General features: G+C 42.5%; 1 protein-coding gene across 10 annotated transcripts in view; it reads left to right on the top strand.

Annotated features, from left to right (window-relative positions):
- Window positions 1–20322, top strand: part of myo18ab (myosin XVIIIA b) — a 107369-nt gene extending 87047 nt beyond the window's left edge. For 4 of the 10 annotated variants that reach the window (XM_056374948.1, XM_056374950.1, XM_056374951.1 and 1 more), the window contains 8 exons: window positions 585–668; window positions 2892–3029; window positions 3997–4182; window positions 4290–4429; window positions 6572–6616; window positions 12173–12295; window positions 14117–15622; window positions 17129–17268. In XM_056374948.1, the coding sequence (XP_056230923.1) occupies window positions 585–668; window positions 2892–3029; window positions 3997–4182; window positions 4290–4429; window positions 6572–6616; window positions 12173–12295; window positions 14117–15614 (2214 nt within the window). In that variant the 3' untranslated portion in view covers window positions 15615–15622; window positions 17129–17268. Of the gene's footprint in view, window positions 1–584; window positions 669–2891; window positions 3030–3996; window positions 4183–4289; window positions 4430–6571; window positions 6617–12172; window positions 12296–14116; window positions 15627–17128 lie in introns of all 10 variants that reach the window. The other 6 variants (XM_056374956.1, XM_056374949.1, XM_056374946.1 and 3 more) reach the window with 5 other exon arrangements.
- The last annotated feature ends 356 nt before the right edge of the window (window positions 20323–20678 follow it).

The raw sequence follows: 20678 nt of genomic DNA, 5'->3' as shown, positions 1-20678 counted from the left end.
CCTCCTCCTCCTCCCCCCACATTTGTATTAATGCGGCTGGATGTGCAGATGAGCAGCGAGTGGAAATGAAAGTGGAGTAAAAAGCGCCTCCTCTCCGTCACTGATGGCTGATGAGTGATGTTGAGTGATCTGCCTCCACTGGCTCCAAATGAATCCATCCTTTCTGTGTAAATTGAAGCGGCTGAACTCCCGGCGGGACTCGCCGCAGCAGAGTGCTTCATCTACTGTGAAAAAAAGGCATTCGTCTCAAATAATCCACACAGGTCACATTAAAATGAGATTTACTGATACGCTTCCACCAGACTAAAAACATCTCTCCAGCTGATTTATTTGTCTTGGTAATGTCACTGTGATGTCGTCACGTTTTACTGGATATACTCTGTGTTTTTTTTTTTGTTTTTTTTTTATTGTTTGACATTTGATGGATTTTGATTTTGTTTTCAGGACTTCAGCTTCAGTCTGCGGTCGTCCTGAGCCGTTCCTCCATCAGATAGAATAGAAGGAAATACATGTTTAATGTGCACATACAGCATCATGTTGCTCGCTGACTTTGCTTTTTCCTCCTGTGTGTTTGTTGACTTCAGTCAGCCCAGAACCTGGCCCAGATCAGTGACCTGCAAGCCCAGCTGGAGGAGGCCCTCAAGGAGAAGCAGGAGGTTCAGGAGAAGGTAGATGTCGGCTTTTCTGCTCTTAGCGTGGATACAGACGGGGTCGTTCGAGCCCTGAAGTCAGTTCACACAGGATGCAATAAGAAAACACTGTTTATTAGTTTGTTCAGTTAAAATGTGAGAGAGAAGAGGATTTTAGAGACGTCAACCTCAAAGGATACGATTACAGCTTTTCAAGTCTGTCTTAAAACAATAGTCCTGTACCGATATAAATATCAATAGAGTCTTTTGTTGCTGTAATCATCCCTCCTGTTCTTACTGGTCTTGAAGATAACCTTTCATAAGGCTTTTCCAGTGTAAGTGATCAGGGACAAAATCCTATCAATCCTTTTTTTTTAAGTTTAACTGATTTGAACTTGGTCAAAGGTCAAGGTCACCGTGACCTCACAAAAGCTAGGCAGGAGCGACTGTTTCGGTATTTTAAGAGAGATGTTCATGTGCAAATTTTCCTTAAAGACGCAACAGTCGTCCATCCGCGTGCGAACTAGCTTTCAGTTTGTTATTGTTATCAGAACTAGTAATTTCAAAAAGGTTCAAGAACAGTAACAATTTCTTTGTGTCACTTTTCAAGCAAGAAAAACAATCATTTACTGTTTTTAGCTTCTTAAATATGAGGATTTGTTACTTTTCTTTGTTTTTATGATTATAAACTAAATATTTTGGGGCTTTGAACCGACTGTAACAATCTGAACACTTTTGCCTCTGGGTAATTGAGATGGGCATTTTTTCCTGGGGTTTGTGCAAATTGATCTATAATTAGATCAGTTATTGTTTCCTATAGAGTTTGGATTAGAAATGGTAAAAGCATGACGACTGTGACAGTTTCTCTCTCACACTGAGGAGTTTCTAGAGTTTTTCTCTCCGCTGCAGTGTCCGCTGGAGAATCTCATTTAGAAACTTGCATGAACGTGCAGCGCTGCCACTGCCGCCGCAGCCTGTTCCTTCTGCCTCTGCATCGGTCTCTTGACAAATACAAGCCTTGATGTAATTGATGTGTCATTCAAGCAAAAGACTGGCGCTGGCAATGTGTGACAAAGATGGCCAACTTGGCTTCACCAGTCAGACAAGCAATAAAGCTGAACATGCTAGCGCTGTCATCCTTGTAATGACTGCTGCTGCTGCATGAATATTTTTTTCTATCAGACGCAGCTGTACCTGACAAATCAAATCCATTCAAGAGAGAGATTAGACCCCGATTGGCTCCCCCCCCCGACCTATACAAGGGACATGTTGTCTTACTATGACCCATTCACCTCTGTAATCTCTGCAACTTCTCTAAAGCCAGTCACATCAAGGCTTGGACAGTGATTTGAAATGTAAATGCTAGGAGCCAATCTCGTCACCTCTGCCATAATGTCTGTACCTGAGAATACCAAGCTAGCTTCTTCCTGTAGCTAGCTGAAGACCGACAGTCGATGGGGAGATTGTACCCAAGTTACCTAGAGCAAGAACAGTGGTGTGTATGAAAGACGCCCCATTCACCCTCCCTCACAAGTCGGTGTACCGTCAACGTGATTCTGAAGCTGCTAATTTAAAGGAGCTATTTGTAAGTTTTGCTATTGCTACATAGCTAATGTTAGCGTTAACAGCTGTTTACGTACCAGTCAAGAATAAAAACGTTGCAAGCATCAAGTTTAATTCATTTAATTACTGGTGGGAAGCAACGCCAACGTTAGCTCTAGTCTCCATCATGTCTAGCTAGCTCCGACCCGTCTCGTCACTTGTATCGTAACCATAGCGACTCACTGTAGCCTCCAATCTGCGCCTAAGACATAGCACTGCTCAGAGGACGTATCAGAACCGCTTGTCTTATAAATGTAACGACTCAATCTCTTGTCGAGTGTCAATCACCGAAACCACATTTGGCGGCAGAGAAAACGTACAAATTGCTTCTTAAAGTAGTAAAATAGTCTCATATTTTACACTTTTCCTGTATTTTATTTAAAGTGTTGATCCATAAGAAGATATATTTGTGCTATTAAAAACCAAAAAAGAGGAAGGCAAGGAAAGAAATGAAAATCTACCTTTATACAATATGGACCTTAGAAGTAAAACAGCTGCATAATGTTGCTTTACAGAAATACAGGGAGCTAAAGTCATAAGGATCTACAGCTATACAGAGTTGAGTGTTGTCTGCATAACAATGAAATGTTTCTTTTATTCTGGCCAGTGAGTGGCACTCACGAGGATATTAACATAAACATGTGCATGTGTGTGTCTTAGCTGCAAGCCCTCCAGAGCCAGCTGGAGTTCCAGGAGCAGTCCATGGTGGAGAAGTCCCTCGTCAGCCGGCAGGAGGCCAAGATCCGCGAGATGGAGACCAAGCTGGAGTTTGAGAAGACCCAGGTCAAACGCCTGGAGGTGAGAGCTAAAGAGAGGTGGAGGGGTGCTGGTGGTGCGTCTGGGAAAAGAAAGCTCCAGCATGTGAAAGCGTGGGGTCAGAGCACGACTGCAGAGAGCGAGAAAGGTCATGATGAACATGTAGCTTAGACAGAACCACTGCTGCTCAGCTCTGTCTTCTAGCTTGTGTTACTCTCGCTTTACAGTAGCATTTGTTATTCTGTCTTTTTCAAATTACTTTCAGATTTCACCTGAAACAAAAAAAAAAGCACACGTGAACGATAAAGGTTGCCGTCACGTCTCTATACTCCCAGTGAGAGACTGATCCTCTCTCCCTGCTAAAATGACCCTCTGCTCACTTTTTGCTGGTTCAGTTTAGTAATTACTGCTCAGCACCAGGCACATGTTGTCTGCTCTTTGTCCTCCACAATCAAAAGAAATACATTCACTTATTGAATGTATTTTATTTTAAAACATAGGTGGATTTCTAGCTTGTTTTGAAATGTGCAGAGTTTGGGAAATGCACACACACGACGAAGGGTTCGTCTCATTCTAGCTGTTGGTTTGCTTTTTATTGCTTCTCGCCGGCATTAAAACTGCAGTGAGTGAATATTTCAGGTTGCCTGAGTAGTACAACTCATCAAAGCTGGAGGTAGCAGCGCTCAATCAATACAGATGTGAGGAGGAGGCAGAGTACAACACCCACTCACTATGTGAAATGTGGACAGAGTGGCTAATGCAGGAGCTAACTCACTGATAAAAGTGTTCTGCTGGCAGACTGAATAAAGACTCGCTGCAGATTTCAAAGCCTCATAGTCATCTGCTTAAACACGGCTGAACAATAAAGTACATATGAGGAAAGTCCACTGCATTATTGATACAAATAAACTCATCAGTAATTAACTTTGTCCTCTGTTCCTAATAAAGTGCTTACTGAGTGTATGTGTTTCCAGTCTTGCCTGCGATGTTGAATCTTCTCTCGTTGCAGAGCCTCGTAGCTCGTCTCAAGGAGAACGTGGAGAAGCTGATGGAGGAGCGAGATCAGCGCAGCAGCAGCGAGAACCGAGAGAAGGAGCAGAACAAGCGTATGCAGAGACAGATCCGCGACGTCAAAGAGGAGATGGGAGAACTGGCCAAAAAGGAAGCCGAGGCCAGCCGCAAGAAACACGAGCTGGTAACCATGAGACATCTAACAAAGAATTACCAATGACGCTTTCACCATCGTCGACCTTGGGTGCTGGTTGGCTGAAAAGTTCATTCTCTCTCTCGTGTCATTGTCAGGAAATGGACATTGAAAGCTTAGAGGCTGCTAATCAGAGCCTGCAGGCAGACCTCAAGCTGGCCTTCAAAAGGATCGGAGACCTCCAGGCGGCCATAGAGGATGAGATGGAGAGTGACGACAATGAAGACCTCATCAACAGGTACGAAAAAACAAACCTGTAGGTTTGAAGCTTCTTGAAGTTCCAGAAGGTCGAGGACTTAGCAGCCAAAACAGGTGGAGGCTGAAAGTAACTGTGGTTTGAACTGGACTAGAATAATAATTATCTTATTATCTATCCACTCCCAAGCTTTTTCCAGAACTTTCTGCAGCAGATCGCCGTCTTTGTCGGTGGTTGGTCTTTACTCATTCATCATTAAAATGGGTTAAACTGTCAGCTGATACTTTTAGCAAACAATATCATGGTTAAACTTGACTCTCGGTTCACTTTTAACCAAATTTCATCAACACTCTCAGTTGTCATTGTGATAAAACTGTGACCTGCTGATGAAGACCATGTTGTGTTCCCTAAATTTAAGATAGTTGGTTCCCGAGGTCAAGAAAGGATTTTCTAGTCTAGTCTTAATAGTGTAGTCCGGATACTGCTCAAATATTATTCTTTCATATATGTCGTCCTCCACAGCTTCTTGTAGGATGTATGACTGCCTACCTTCTCAGGTGACCAGGTCCCTGGTGCCATCTGAACGTGATGAGTCAAACAGTCTCACCACTTTTGTGCATGTTTGTAGCTGATGATTTGAGGAATTGGTTTCAGTTTGTTTCTTGCTCAGACTTTGAGACTGTTAAAGATAAACAGACCTGACTTTATCTAGTGCGTCTGATGCGTAGCTGTCTTTCTACTTCACTCTGTTCTCTAAAGAACAGCAGCCAGGCACACAGAGACCAGAACCTGGACCGTATCTGTCCTGTCCAGCCCACACTCGTAGACATTGCTCAGTGCTAGGCGCCAAATTTTTACATTTTTCTTTGTGTGTGGATCAAACAATGAAGATGGATGTTAATTAGTGAGCTTTTGATGTGTTAGGTAGGTGTGTTTTTGAACTTCAGTCAGAGCCAGCCTCGATGTTTCTCCCTGCTTCCTTTTAGTTTTTATGCTAAACTGGGCAAACCACGTCTTGACTTCAGCTCTGTACTGACATGGGGTTGATTTCTACATATAAAGCAAATACGTTTTATTTACCAAAATATTGAACTGCTCATTTAAGTTAAGTTTATTTCTTTTCTGTTGTTCTTTTCTGTTGTTATCATAATGCCATTTCAACAATCCAATCAAAGCCCTGCAGATATTATTTTTTCTGGTCATTTATTTCTCTTGTTGTACCTTTAAAGGTTTCATCCAGTGTAAAGGTCTGTGTCCATGTGTAGTGTGATTATAGATCAGGTCTAGCTTCTATATTAATACTGTGAAAGTATCAAAGCCTCAGTCCACAGAGAAATGCACACAGCCTGTATTCAGAAACTGAGCCTTAAAACCAGCCGTCAGGATTTCCTGTAACTTTGTGATGTCACAACAAAGCAGTCACCAAGCCCCGCCCACCTGGACCCAACTTTTGCAGGATTTGGTTTTTACCTGAAATATGTTATATTCTTAAGGGATCACTTAGAAAACAGTCAGCCAATCAGAAGTCTCCTCTCTTCTGATTGGCTCACCGACCTGTTGTTACTAGAGCTCCAGAGAGAAGCCTGAGAGAGGAGATGTAAAACTACATTGAGATGGTTTTTGGTTCAAATAAAACACAGAAGAAGAGGAAAATATGGAGCTTTAACACAGTTACTGCTCAAGATCAAGACTCCCCTCATACAGACAGGAGTTATCCCAGCTAATATCTGGTTTAACTGAACGACTCAGTCAGACTGTCTTATTCACACCCAGCTCCAGGCTCCTTGTAAGAAAACATAATCACTCTCCGTGATGGACGCTGAGCCTTACTAACTACAATACAGTCCCGCAAAGAGTGAGAGTTCTCCTCTCCACAGCAGCAGTAAACAACTGTGAGTCATGAGAATATTCTGTGAGGCGCTCTGTATGCAAGATGCGAGATCAGGATGAGGTGGCATGCTGAGTCAAAACGTGATGCGTACAGTGAGTTTGCCAAAAGACTGAACAAAAGTGCATCATCACAGCATCTGCTGCAGCATCCATAATTATTCAGATATTTTTAAGCATCTTTGATGTTTTATTTTTGACTTGATTCTTATTTTGTGTTGTCTTTTGGTTTTTGTTTTTTTTTTGTTTGCTTTTCTTCTCTGTCCCTCCACCAATCATCATCATCATCATCACCAGTTTGCAAGACATGGTGACAAAGTATCAGAAAAGGAAGAACAGAACGTGAGGAACTTGAACCCCTGGTCTTTTTTTTTTGTTGCTGTATTTCACCACTGGAGATGATGCAGCATTCTACAGTCTTTGAACATTTAGTGGAGAGTTTGATAGTGCAGAAAGAGAAACCCAGAGTTTTTCTCAGGGTTTAGTTTCAGTCCAGTTAGTCCATCACTTCTGGCTGTCACACTGAAGAAAAGAGCTCACATTTAAAGGGAAAAAAATCCATCTGACATAAAGAAATAGAAAAGATGCATCTTGCATTCTGAGCCAATTTAGTTGTTTGGGGATTTTTCTGATTCCTGTGATAATTCTCGACTATTGTCAGGCCCTCAGCGTCTTAAGAGCGACGGCTCAGTTCCAGATCCACACAACAGGAGGGAACGCCTCGTGGAAGAGGCAGAGATACAGTAAATCCAAGAGGGATTTGATTTGAGAAGACTCCAGGATAATGCATCATCAACAGTGCTCAATCATAACCCCAGTTTGCTCCACTCTTCACTGCATGCCGTCACATGCTGAGATGCATGAATGCCACTGACAATATGTTACTTGAGCCCCAGCATGAAACCAGCCTCCCTCCCCAGATTCCCCGTATGGTTAACCACTTTGCGAAGCAAGGTTGGATCTTCCTCACAGTTCCCCCTTTGTGTCGCCGAGGGGCTGATCCAGCTGTGTTTACCGCCTCGCCTCGGTCTGAGGGCGTCGTGTCGGACGCTGCTGTGTTATGTTTGAACAGCAGCCGACCCGTCAGCCTCTCGCTCCCCGGGCGTTTTTAATTTTTGATCGCCCTGCTCCAGGGCTCGATGTGTGACTGTGGCTTGGCAGTGACTGCCCTCCTGACGAGGGAGAAGGGGGGGGGCGTGTTCCACATCAATCTTTGACTTGCACTTGCTTAATAATGCAGAATCCTCAAATGTCTTACAAAAAGCCGTTGTGCTCACAAGACAAGTAGCACACATGAGACGGAGACTGGAGCCAGAGGTTAACACTGTTAACACTGTTAACCTCTGGCTCCAGTCAGTGTTTGGTTTTCTAATGGTGAGAAAGCTGCACAGAGTGGGCTTTTATAATGAGCTATTAGCACGGCCACATTTGAATAAAAAAAACCTAATCTAATACAGTGTAATTCCATTTGTATTAAGCTGTTCTAAAATCCATACATTCATACTTTAAATACAGACAGACGTATATCTAATGCATTTACACATTAATGAGTGTTCCAGCACTGCAGCTACTGGAAGATAAAGCACGAGGTTATGTAAAAGTATTAAGCTGTAAATTTTGTTTTTACATGCGACTAATTATTATTAATAGAAATATTTATTGATTTCATCAAGGTGAGTTTGCAAACATAGAAATCTTAGTAACTAGTCGGTTGTATTCGATTTAATTTGATGTGTCTACAAAACATATTTACCATAAACATTATTCACATCAGAACACCTAATCCAACAAAACTCTCCAGTATCAAGAAAACGTTGCTCTGCTCTAAACCTGTAACCTTCTCCATCATTAAAATCAAGAGCCATGTCATCAAGTGTGTTTTTGAGCTAGCGCAGATAGGCTAGTGGCTAGTCTAGTATTGCTAATGATCAGCAAAGTCAGTTACATATCCAGTGGGTTTCTGAGGTAGTAATACACCCCTAAAACCAATCTGACACGCCAGGGAACAGTCATACCTCAGTCCCCGCCCGGTCTACGCTGTAACACAAAATATCACTTTGGCCTCGTTGGCTTCTAGTTTAGCTGAGAAATGATTATTTGAATGTGTGCAATTCATATCACAATGGACTCACTGCAGCACAGATAAACAGTGTTACCTCTTCACGTTACTCTGTGCTCTCCTGATGCTCTCTGAGAGGATGCATATGCCTGTCTGTGCTCCAGAGCCACAGGGACTTCACGGGGCCGACAGCTTCATATATCGAAGACGTAAACAGCGGCGTCTATAAGACCCAGGGACACAGAGGAGCAAAGCCGAGTAGAACGCAGCAGGACGATCCATAGAAGCTAATGATGAATGTAATAGTGTGTAACAGAGATGTACAACCAATGGCGGCAGAATGTCACAGACAATTAATGTCTCCTCAGCACTATGTTTGTTTGCTTCCCCAAGGCTTTCAGCAGGGCTTAACTAATGGTATAGTGGCCAGGGACATAAATTGTAGATGACACCCTGTATGAGGGTGCTCAGTTACATAGAACCTGCCATTTTGGTTTTGGCTGTAGACCTGATAGGTCTCCCTGTGCTCTGAATGCATCATGGAATAGTACACGGATAAGAGTCTTGGAGAATAATACATAAAAAGTTTTTCAGCTGGAGGACGAGAGCAACATTTAGTCTATTCCCTCGATTACATCATATATTAGATTGATATGCAATATTGATATGATATTATTATACTAATTGGCGTACAGGAACACTTTTAAAAACTGATTATTATTTGGATTTTGCCTGTTGTACTTACCGACTTCACAAATCCATTACGCTCCTGTGGGTAGAATTTATAGAACATTTCAGACTTTGGCGCCCCCCAGTGGCGGCATGGAAAAGACACCGCGGCTGTTCTTACACATATTATTAATTTCTTTTGATGAAAAAAGTTTTGAAAAGTTTTGAACAAACCTTTACAAATTCATTCATTAAAAAAAAACGTGTTAAGTGGAAGGAAGCAATAAAATACCAGGATGTGTTGGAGTAACAAGTGCTGGAGTAATTAGATAATCCCCTCATGTCTTCGTGAATATTTTTCCACAGATCCGTCTCAGGTTTAATCTCAAAGATGCTATAAAGACATTACAATGACCAGAGTAGTGCTTGAATAATAAATCTTTGTCCTAACAATTACCTTTTACTAATTCACAAGAGCAAATACGTTCTGAATGAAACATCATGCTGCGGTGCCACAAGCTAAACGGTAATTCTAGGCTGCACGGTATGCTTAGGTCGATATTTGATAATATTGCATATGGCGATATTTTCCGCCATATGCAATATTATTCATTATATCATAATATTGAATGTTTTTGCACAGTCTGCCCTGCTGCCGAGTCTGACCCTCATTTCACTGCTTTAAATTACTGGACATTGAACTACTGTTTAGTGGCAGCATCGCTTAAACATGACATTTAAAATACATTAACATAGTTATATATTGAAAAAAATATTATGTATTATTAAAAAAAAAAAAACAACTGAAACACAAAATGCATCTATATAATTATTGACCCAGGCCTACTGTAGGGAAAAATTGAGTCGCTGAAACAAACAAGTAGATCTAATGTGAAACATTAGATAAAGAAACATGTCTCCCACTTCCCCCCATGAGCATCCTCCCCCCTCAGTGAGTGATGTTTGCCCAGTCTTTTCTGACAAGTCTGCAGTGCCAAAGACAGAGGCACTTGGCTGCTCTGTCATCATAACAGTGGGCAGCAGCAAATCCCCAGATTGTCTAATAGTTGAGGCATGTACTGCAAAGTTAATTAGAGCTTAAGAGCCCATTGCCCCCTCCTCTGGCCCGTCTCTCTCCTCTTGTCTTTGGTGTGAATGCAGCCCCAGCATTACCACCCAAGGTTATTGTATTCTAGAAAAGCTCGCAGGCATTTGCATTTGGATTTCACTGGGCGAGTCATTGTATAGATTCTCCCCTTTGAAATCCAGGGAGCTTTCTCTCCGACTGCTAATGATTTTAATTATAGGTGGTGCAGGGTCGTTCTGAGCTCTGCGAGAGAAAGAATGTTTTTTCCTCTCTTCGTCGAAAAGATGGGAGTCTTTCTGAAACAGATGGAGATGAAACAGAGATGGCGAGCCACCCCTCTGATGTCTCTGTACGACTATTAAGCTGTAACAACTTAATTTCACAGCGCCACACAAGCGCTGGGCTCTGACGGCACTTAATGAGTGTTGTGCTCTTTTCATCCGTGTCAAATTTTATGACAAGCCCCTCTATTTTACTCCGTGGCTCGCAGTGGTTTGTGAACGTGTAATGATAATTGAGAGGAAAAACAGTGCAGTGCCCAGCTGTGTACCAAATCATTCTGTCAAGAACTGAAATTATGAGTGTATGCATACGACTGTGTGTGTGTGTGTGTGTGTGTGTGTGTGTGTGTGTGTGTGTGTGTGTGTGTGTGTGTGTGTGTGTGTGTGTGTGTGTACGCACAGGCCTGATGATGAAATTTTCTGCCACTCTGCTGTGCAGTTAAAAGAAAGTGCGGCTGTGCCGTTCTTTATTCTTTTTTTTTTAACACAGGTGTGTGTTGTTTTCATAATCGTCGCCATCTTTTATGATAAGTTATGGAGTCATTTATTCATCTGACAACAAACAAAGTGAACATTTGCAAACACGGTGAAGGTTCAGTCTAATCTTCATCAGGTTTATGCAGGAATGTTACACTGGTACACAAACAGAAAACATATGATAAACTGAACTAAGTGAGACAGTATGCAAGAGATCTTCTGTGCTCTCCGACAATGCAGTTAAAGGGAAACACCTGTCACCTGTCACCTGTCACCTGTCACAGTCAGTTTCCAATCCACTACACCATAAAACCAACTGTACAATGTCCAGAGCAAGACAAGTTTAATTTCTCTGAGTGAATCACTTGCTCTGATAAATTGCATTTATTTTTCTTCCTTGTCAATACCTGGTGATAACATTACCCACAATGCAACTTGACCATATAAAAATTCATTTGCAGATTCTGTTGTGTTATGCTAGTTGTAGCTAATGTAGCTCTGAGCAGCTAGCCTCAAGCAGAAAACCACAGAGGTCTCTCACTTCTTTCTAATTCTACACCTCTGACGCTGACTCAAGTGACATCACAAGAGGCAGTTTATCATATTCCATGCAGCTGCCTATTGTGCCATAAAAAAATACTTTATTTGTCTTTATTTTAAATGTGTGCAGGAGTGTTGGGCAGACATGTGACAGGTGATGATGAGTCAGTCAGAGACAACAGTTGCAGAGATTGACCAAGAGCAAAGAAACCTCTATCAAGTTGCATTTGAGGAAGTGTAGGATCCAGTGATTGTGGATCTTAATATCTCCAGGATCCAACCCCCCCTCTGCAGTACTCCTTCACGGCAACATGAGGGATTTGGGTTTTTTTAAACTGTTATGGGGCAACTACGTCTCTGAAGTCGCTGGGGAGGAGTGAAGGTAAGACGCTTGTTGGATGCCTCATGACTGCAGGACCACGATGTCACTCATCTAACCTTGACAACCGTGAGGAGCTGCCGAGTGGTGTTTTATATCTATCCAGCCTGTCGTGGGCATGTTTGGGTGTTTACAGAGGCTGTTTGAGCTGACTGCATGTGCTTTCTTTTATCCAGAATAAAGGCCACGGTCCTCCTTTGCTGCCACACTAACACATACAAAGCCTGGTCTTCTTTCTCTGGCTCCACAGCCACAGAGGAGTACAGCAACCTCTCTACCAGCGCTGACCTTCCTTTGACACTAACATTTCTTTTACCTTATTCTCTCCTCTCTGATTCGCCGTTACTGACTTCTGTCTTTCCTTTGCTTCCTCTGATTTCTCTTCCTTTCTCTGGCTGCTCACCAGTCAGGGGGATTCAGACACGGACTCTGAGGTGGAGGATCGTGTGGATGGGGTGAAGTCCTGGTTGTCCAAAAGCAAAGGTTCTGCAAAGAACCTCTCGGATGACGGCAGTCTCAAGAGCTCCAGGTCAGTACAAAGGCAGCTGCTATAAGAACCATTTCAGCAGCTGATAGTAAGCAGTCGACCCAAACATTTATATGCTTTCACACTCGGTCTGACTGGATGATACGGTTTATGTGATCAGACCCAGAGGAAATAAAGCAATCTGAGTGGAGTACTTTGGCTGAAATGACAGGACCGCTATTGCTTAAATGTATTTTTCAAGCTGCTTTGTCTTCATTGTCACCTGCTCAATGAAGAGGGTTTTTTATTTCTTCTAAAAACAAACCACCTCAGTGGTAGATTTATCGACGTGCCCAATGGCCAGCTGGCATAGTCTACCTGAGCCACTCGCTGAGATTAATGGATGTGTCTGCAAGCTGACAGCTTCAATTGCCCCAGATTTGTCTCCTTACCAGAAGATTTAACTTCCCTCCCTCAGCTGAGCCACTTCCAACTTTAAAAACTTCTGGAGTTTTTAAATGTCTCTTAGCAGCATGTCCCCATAGGCAGAAACTGACTGATTCATAGAGATGGCCGACACTGCACCTCGCAGTTGTAGCGTTTGAGTTCAAGTGACTTAAACTGCCATTTCTACTGGTACACGAGTACGAGTCCTCTCAGTAATGAAGCAAAGAACAGACTGACAAAAGGGAAGACAGGAAAACTACTCAAGTGTTTATGGAGTTACTTTAAAATTCACATGGGAAAAAGTTTTCAGCCAGTCGACCCAAATATTCTGTAATGCTCACAGGGAGACATTATTTAGGATCGGTGTTAAACATACACAACGTTTGTTCAACATTATGCTCGATAGAAAAAATATGGATGTTGCATAAAAGTCCCATGTAACTATAAAAAAGACTCTCTGTTCCAATGAAAGCACATATAATCTGTGTCCCAGTTCAGGGGCCACATCCCTCGGTGGGATCAACCTTCGTGGCCCAACAAATCCCAAGATTCATTGCGCACCGTTAATAAAATAATAATACGGCAGCAAACAACACCAACAGAACAGCTGAGTTACACTTTTAAATGTAAGTATTGGGTTTTAGCTCAGTTCAACAGCTAACAGTACAGCTTTTAAAACCAAGGGCCTTAAATCCCTTCGTTAGACGGCGTCCTCCGAAGGATGTGGCCCCTGAAACGGGACACAGCTGTAGTTTGATTTAGGGCTACACTAAGCCAATTTTATCAGTCATGCAAACGCAACAGAAACTTCACCTCTCAAATGTAGGACATACTCTGGCTTCTTTCTAAATTTCTTCAATTCTTTATTTCTAAGCATGTCTGTCAATTTCTGGGGAATATCTGCAGCTTTTTAGTGGTGGAATGTTTTCTCCTCTGTGTTGGGGTTCAGCACCAATTCACTGAATCTGAATCTAGTAGAGAATCTAGAGAGAATGGGATTACCAAATTAAAATCCTTTATCAAATCTACAGTATTTAGATTTAGTTTTTTGGCAACTAAAATAAAATTCATTTTATCTTTAAGAGCTATAACTCAAACATTCGTGCCAACATGCCGTTCAAAGTCTCGACTCATTTTGATGCTTCATTTGTCCTTGGTGGGTCATAATATTGTTTTGCTTTAACCTTTCAGTGCAGGAAAAACCCTCGTTAGTCCCGAGTCATTTGTCTCCAGTTGCTCTCTACTGTTCTCCCATTTTGTTAAATGTCACCTTTTACATTTCTTCATCACATTTCTGTTTTTATGATTTGTCAAGTTTCATTCATTCTCTTCACTCTCTTCCTTAACTCACCTCCTCTTGTCCCGATGTCTCATCTCTAACATTTTCTCTCCCACTGTCTTCATTCCTTCCTCCTTTCCGTTGTTGTTTCTTTCTAGATGTGCTGTAAATGTAGACGCAAAGGAAGGGAAAGAGTCGAAAGAGGGTAAGGAATGGAAAGAGGTAAATAAAGAGGGCAAAGACATAGAATCGAGCAGACCGATAAGCTCCCTTAGCTACAGAAAACGATCCAACCTTGATTCCATCGGGGGCAAAGGAAGTGCCCTCTTCAGTGCCCTCAAGGAGAATGCCGAGTCGGAAGATGCTCTATGCTTCTCGAAGGCCAAATCCAAAAGCTTGGATCTTCAAGATGACACCTACTCGGTCAGCTCCAGGAGGAAGTCCCAGGTAGGAGATGACATAAAGGACAGAGAATCCGTTATCTCCCAGGCCTATTCAGAGGCCAACAGCCGAGCCAGGAAAGGCATGGACAGTCGCTGGGCGGACTTTGACAAAGAATCAACCATCTCATTCAACGCACCAAGCCGGGCCTCCACACGTCTTGGGTTAAGCCCAGAGAACGATGCCAAATCTACCATCAGCTTAGGTCTGTCAAGCCCACGTGGACACCGTCGGACCACCTCACGCGTAGATGAGGGCAGAGGTGGGTGGTCAACGTACGGCAGCAGTCCCAGTAGCCCTTGTTTTAGCAGACGGTCTGGGGGTCGCAGTCCCGGAAGTGTTAGCCGAGCTGAATCCCGTATGTCTCTGGCACGCAGCTGCCGCCTGAGCGAGTTTGATGTTGATATCGACGACACCCGAAGTGTGGCCTACACCGAGAGGTCGGCGTACAGCCCTCACTCGTCCATTGGCCGCAGTTTGTCCATGCCACCACCACAAGACAGATCGTCAGCTGCTGATAATGACCCCATTGATAATTTAGATATCAAAACAGTAAGCCATCGCAACTACCTCGACCCTGACCTGGAGAAAGCCATCAATGAGGTGCTGAGTTTTAAGCCTATCAAGTTCAAGCGCACAAGCTTGGAAGACTCGGAAGGTGATGTAGAAAAATCCAAGAATGATGAAGACGACAGCAAAAGTATCCGGAATGGAGACACGACTCGCTCTGCCAGCAGTCTAAGACGCTCTGCATCCGCTGTGGACTGCATGAGATCGGCCCGCAGTGCCAGCAGCTGCAGCAGTCGCCATCGCAGCAAGAGCAGAGGCAAGAGTAAGAAAAAGAAAAGAAGCCACAGCTCCGAGTCCAACAGCTCAAGAGACGAGCGCCGTCATAGGAGCAGCTCCAAGAGGAGGTCCAAGAAGTCCAAGAAAAAGTCCAAGAAGAGGGATCAATCCTCTTCGTCTGAATCGTCTTCTTCAGATTCAGAGTCAGATTCGGAGTCAGACTCCAGCTCTGGTGCCTCCACCATCTCCTACCGAAGCTCCAACAGCGTGAAGAGGGCCCCGTCTCGAAAGGTTTCCAGCCCCGAGAGGGAAGAAGAAGCTGGGCCACAGGGCGAGAGCCAGCCCATAAAGAAAAAGGATGACAAGAAGAGGAAGAAGAAGGTGGACAGCCTGATGATGAAGTACCTGTACCGGCCGGACAGTGACTGAGGAAGGCAGTAGGTGGTTGCCTGATCAGGACTTGCCTTTAAGAGTGGTTTTGACGCATGACGTGATCTAATCAATCAAAGACATTTTCACTCTTATCAATGAGCACATTCAGTCTGACTGGGATTAGCTCGTCACAGTTTGGAGTTCTAATTTGTTGGCTGCGTTCTCGATGACCTGTTCTGTTGAGCATGCTAACAGTTCTTGCTGTGAATTACTACACGTTCTTAGTTTGATGTTGAACAGTTGTGACCGGTCTCTGTGGATGTCTTTTCACTGGTTTTAATGCTGTTGAGGCTCTGAGGTACGCTCAACGTGGATGTTAACTCAGCTTTAAATTACTCCCAAGATGTCGTTTTGATTTATGGCGCCAGAAAGGTAAAAATAACAGTCAATTAACATAATAAATTTTTCCTTCCAGCCTCATAACTGCAGGCATAATTAGACCCCGAGCATTGATTTACACCAACTAGCAAATTCATCTGAGATGCACAGCTGAGAGTAATTAACCCCCAGTTTGCAATATTTAAGCTGTTTGACTCTTAAATAAAATTAAAGAGCTGGGCCAAGCTGCGTGTAGACTGGTAATGGGATTAGATTTTTCTCATGTCAGAGTTCATTAGGAAAATTTGAGATGATGTTAACAAAGATGGCGCTAATCATGTTTAGATATTGGTAATCATTTGTCTCACTTTTGAGTTGGTTTCTTGTTTTCTTCTTTGAACATTTTGAGAATGGAATCACAATATTTTTTTTATTTGAGTGACATCGATTGAATCCCTTCGTAACCATATTAACAGGAAACAGTTTTGCATGTTACCGTGGTACCCACAATGCATGATTGAGTGAGAGTTTGTTTCCGCTGGATGCTAGCGGAAACGCTAACCTCGCAACCTGGCAAAACGCACAGCTACTCTGTGGTGGTTAGGAGAGCTTAACATACTGTAACACAAGAACACATACAACAAGTAGGTGATCTTCTTGGCAACCCTCCCAGGTGCAAGAAAAACAGTGTCAGGTGAGTGTGAAGTAACAACAGAGCCACAGTTCGCTCATTGCTGCCAGTGGCTGGAAGATGTACTGCAGCAAAACTACAGGTCAATGCAGAAGTCTCATTCTTACAGCGGCCCTGAGAGCTCAACACACTTGTTTATTTGTGTTTTCTTAACCTGCAGTGTTTTGAGCTCTCAGGGCCACCGTACGTTCTCATGCACTACATCAGCTTCTTGATCTGACTAAATAGTTTCTCTGTTACGTCACCTCTTCCTGTCGTTGCTTTTCCCCACCGGGTAGGTCATTAGGAAAACTGCCAGTATTTTATATTTTTCTCAAAACAAATTTTATGAACCCTTTTTTTGCCAAATGTAGTCAAAGTGATGATGATGTCATTTCCACATTTGCTTTTGTTTTTGTTGTTTTTTTTTACACTGCAGTGCATTGAGCTCTCTTAGCCACTTCACTACTTTCTGTTCAGTTTTGGATAACATCATCTTCCACTTGTTCTTTTCTCGCTCCAGCCCCCCTGGTCGAAGACACTACTACTTCAGTAGATCTGATGAAGAGGAGGAGGAAGAAGAAAAAGAAGAAGGCGGGGCGACCCAGGGCTCTTACTCTCGATACAGAAGCCAAATGAAAGACGACGACGGCGGCGAGGACAGGCTTGACGAGACCACGTCGTAGTCCCTCGCTGTCGTCAACATCCACCCTCTGAAACGCACCCTCACTCAACTGTGACAGTTTGCATGCAGAGTTGATCAGCTGGTCACAACCACACACCCTAAGCACACACACAGCTGCAAGGAAATGCAGACGTTCACATACTGTAGATGTTCCTAACACTCAGAAATCCTTACAGGATTCGCTCACAGTTTGACGAACTCCACGGTCGTTATGACTCCTCATTCATCAGTCTAACCTCACTGCACACACAGCAGCATCTCTATTAACGACAACACTCTGCTGGTTGCATGCAAGCAGCAGTTGCTTGGTTTGAGCAGCCATCCTGTTGAACTCCAGCAATGGTTGTAACTGAGCCAAAGAACTTGAGGTTGCAATTATAGTAGATTCTTTCCTTCCCTCTCTTTGTCTCTGTCACTCTTCCTCTCTTCTTTACATATAGTACACCACAATAATATGTATTGCCATAGTACAATGTATTGCCAAAAAAGCCTTTGCTCTAAGTATGTGTGCACACTGTTTTACTTATTGCCAATTGATGCTGAATCCTGGGAAAAGTTCCAGCTTTTTTTTCTGCTTCCTCTTTCCTTTTCGGGATAAGTGCCATTTGACTTAAGTGGGCTCCTTTACAGCTGGCTTCTCTGCAGCTGTGGCATTTCATGAACTGCTGCACCGTACACTGAAGATACTCTCATTATCATCTGCTTGCTTTTTGTTTGCCTGAAAAGTTTTCTGCCTTTCGCTGGCAATTTATCTCTTCCTTACAGGGGAAGAGGATTGCATCACTTACCGCTCCGCCATGAAAGCGAAGCTCTTTTTTTTCCCTTTTTGTTATTAATGTTTGATAGATTTGTTTTGCTGTCAAGCAAATTACTTTCCACGAGGTTTGAGCTTACCTCGGTGAAATGCCTTGTCTTATTTTTATTTTGACTTGATTTGACTACGTACTTGCTGGAATTAGAGATGAAGAGACTTGGGTTCTGTCCTTGTGCTTGTCGTAAACACGCCATCTGTGTTTTGTTTTAAGTTTGATGTGCTTTACTTTTCCAAAGGGAATTTATTTAACCTTGGGCACCAGTCATTTGTTGGTTTCTCACTGAGCATATGGTTTCCTCAACCAGCACATTAAAGAAAAAAGCTGGTGTTCTTCTGTATTTTTCTTATTGTGAACAAATCACATGGAAAGACTCGAGCTAATCATGAGTTTTCTTGCGATGAAAATATTCTTAGCTTAAAGGTCAATTTATCAGGTTTTTCTCAGTATTGATTCCCACTGATGGATGCAAATCCTTAAATTAGTCTTAGATATATGGTTTGATTTAAAAAAAAAAAAAAAAAAAAAGTTCAGTAATTCCCTGAATTGCTGGTCACTGTAGGTTTTTAGCAAACTGGCAACATGCTATTGCTATTAATGACAACAGCTCAGCTAGCTTGTTGATTATTGGTTATTAGTTATTTATAAGTCCATCACTTATTTCAAAAGAACAAATTCAAACCAACACATGATTTGTACTGATTAAAGGAGCTATTTGTAAGTGTTGCTGTTTCTACAGAGCAAATGTTAGCATTGGCAGCGGTTTACTCACCAGTCTAAAGGAAATGCTGCGAGTTCAGCATCAAACTTCATTTATTTACTCACCAACATCTGTGTCCAGAGGTGGAAGGAAACACCAATGTTAACTCTTTTCTCTTTCACGTCTTTTCTTTCATTGAAGTTAGCATGCTAACCAGCTAGCCCTTGCCCAGATTAGCACGTCTCGTCACCTTCTATAGCTTCTCGCTGTAGCCGTCAATGTGCCCTTAAGATGTAGCACTACTCAGAGGACGTATTATAACCTCTTGTATTATAAAGACAACGATGACTGAAGCTCTTGTCAAGATACGATCACCAACACCTGCTCCCGGCAAGAAACCACGTTCGGTGGCAGAGAAAACGTACAAATAGCTCCTTTTAATCGGAACACACCACAAGAGAAAAGCTAACATTACCATGTAAGACAGTTGCATTTTACAAAGTCAGAAAACATCCTGACTTATCCATGTTCAGTGTCATGATTATTCAGCCATAATGGCGAGCTGGTTTCCTTCATTTTGTGCTAGCAGAAAAACAACATTAGCCAAGTTTACAGATAAGCAGTAGATCAGGGTGAGAGTGAAAGGCACATCCTGAGAATTAAGAATCCAAACAGCTTATTATAGATTGAATAGTTCATCTTGAATCATAAATGACGGATGCTTCTGTGTTGGACTCTCAGGACGATTTGTTCCTGGTCTCTGGTGCAGATTCGCAGAACGCAGCGATTCCATTAAAATTAACTGAGATTCCTTTGGATTCACGTCTTTCCATGGGTTTGGATGATAGTAAGAAAGATCCAGAATATCACCTGACTTCTCCTTTAAAGCCTCATTGGGTACTTTAACTGTATCTTCATTAACTGGACATACTACAGCCTGTCTAAGCGATACTGTGAAATCATGTTCAGCAGCTTTGAAGCCTTTTCATCTGTCAGGTTTTCTTTGTGTTTTTTTATTTTTATTTTTTAACCCAGCGATGCCTCTAAACAGCAAGAAAATAGGAACCTGCATTTTCATGGTTGCTGAAGTGTTACATCACACCCTTTGGTTGTCCGTCTGGTATTTACTGAGTAGCATTAAGATATGATTGAAAGCCATTTAAAGAGCGTGACATGGCATTTGGGGCTGAGAAAAAAAAATTAGTCGATGTTCAATGTGGGAGAAGTTGGGTCTTCATTTTTATTCTCTATGCAGTCGACACAAGTGTGGAAATGTGTTTTTTTGATTGACCCTGATAAAGTGTCTGGCTTCAACAGGAGGAAACTAAAGAGCAGACATGATATTGATGACTGCACACAGTATTTATATATAAATATGTGTATGATTCATGCTAGCTTTGGAAATACTTCATGTTTATTTTCATTATTGAACAAATTGACCACTTGGTATAAATTTTGCATTACAGTTTAATATATTGTAAATAAATGATGGTGATTGTTTTACAATGCCTTGAAGACTGGATTTGTCTGACTGTTGTCTTGTTTCTGATGCGTCCACTTGGTGTTTTCATCAGCTTTGAGAAATGTCAGTGACCCTGTGAAAAGCCGGAAACGGACACGAAACCCAATGATTTAGTTTTTGCCGTTTTCCTGTGAAGGAAAAAATAAGAAAAATTCTGTTCCAAAGCTGAACTATGAGAATTAAAAATGAGCTCTCCAGACATCAGCACATCTCTGCTGGAGATGATGACGATGATGAAAGTGTCAGAGTGATAAATGCGGGCTGTCGTTTCTAAAGCAAACAAGAATATTACTTTAACAAACAGACGCCATGATACGATGATTCTGTCTCCTCTGAAGGTGCGTTTCTCTTAAA

Source organism: Seriola aureovittata, chromosome 4, assembly GCF_021018895.1.
Source record: "Seriola aureovittata isolate HTS-2021-v1 ecotype China chromosome 4, ASM2101889v1, whole genome shotgun sequence".
NCBI lineage: Eukaryota > Metazoa > Chordata > Actinopteri > Carangiformes > Carangidae > Seriola > Seriola aureovittata.
The sequence above is the reverse complement of the archived record's forward strand: the minus strand, read 5'-3'. Positions and strand labels throughout refer to the sequence as shown.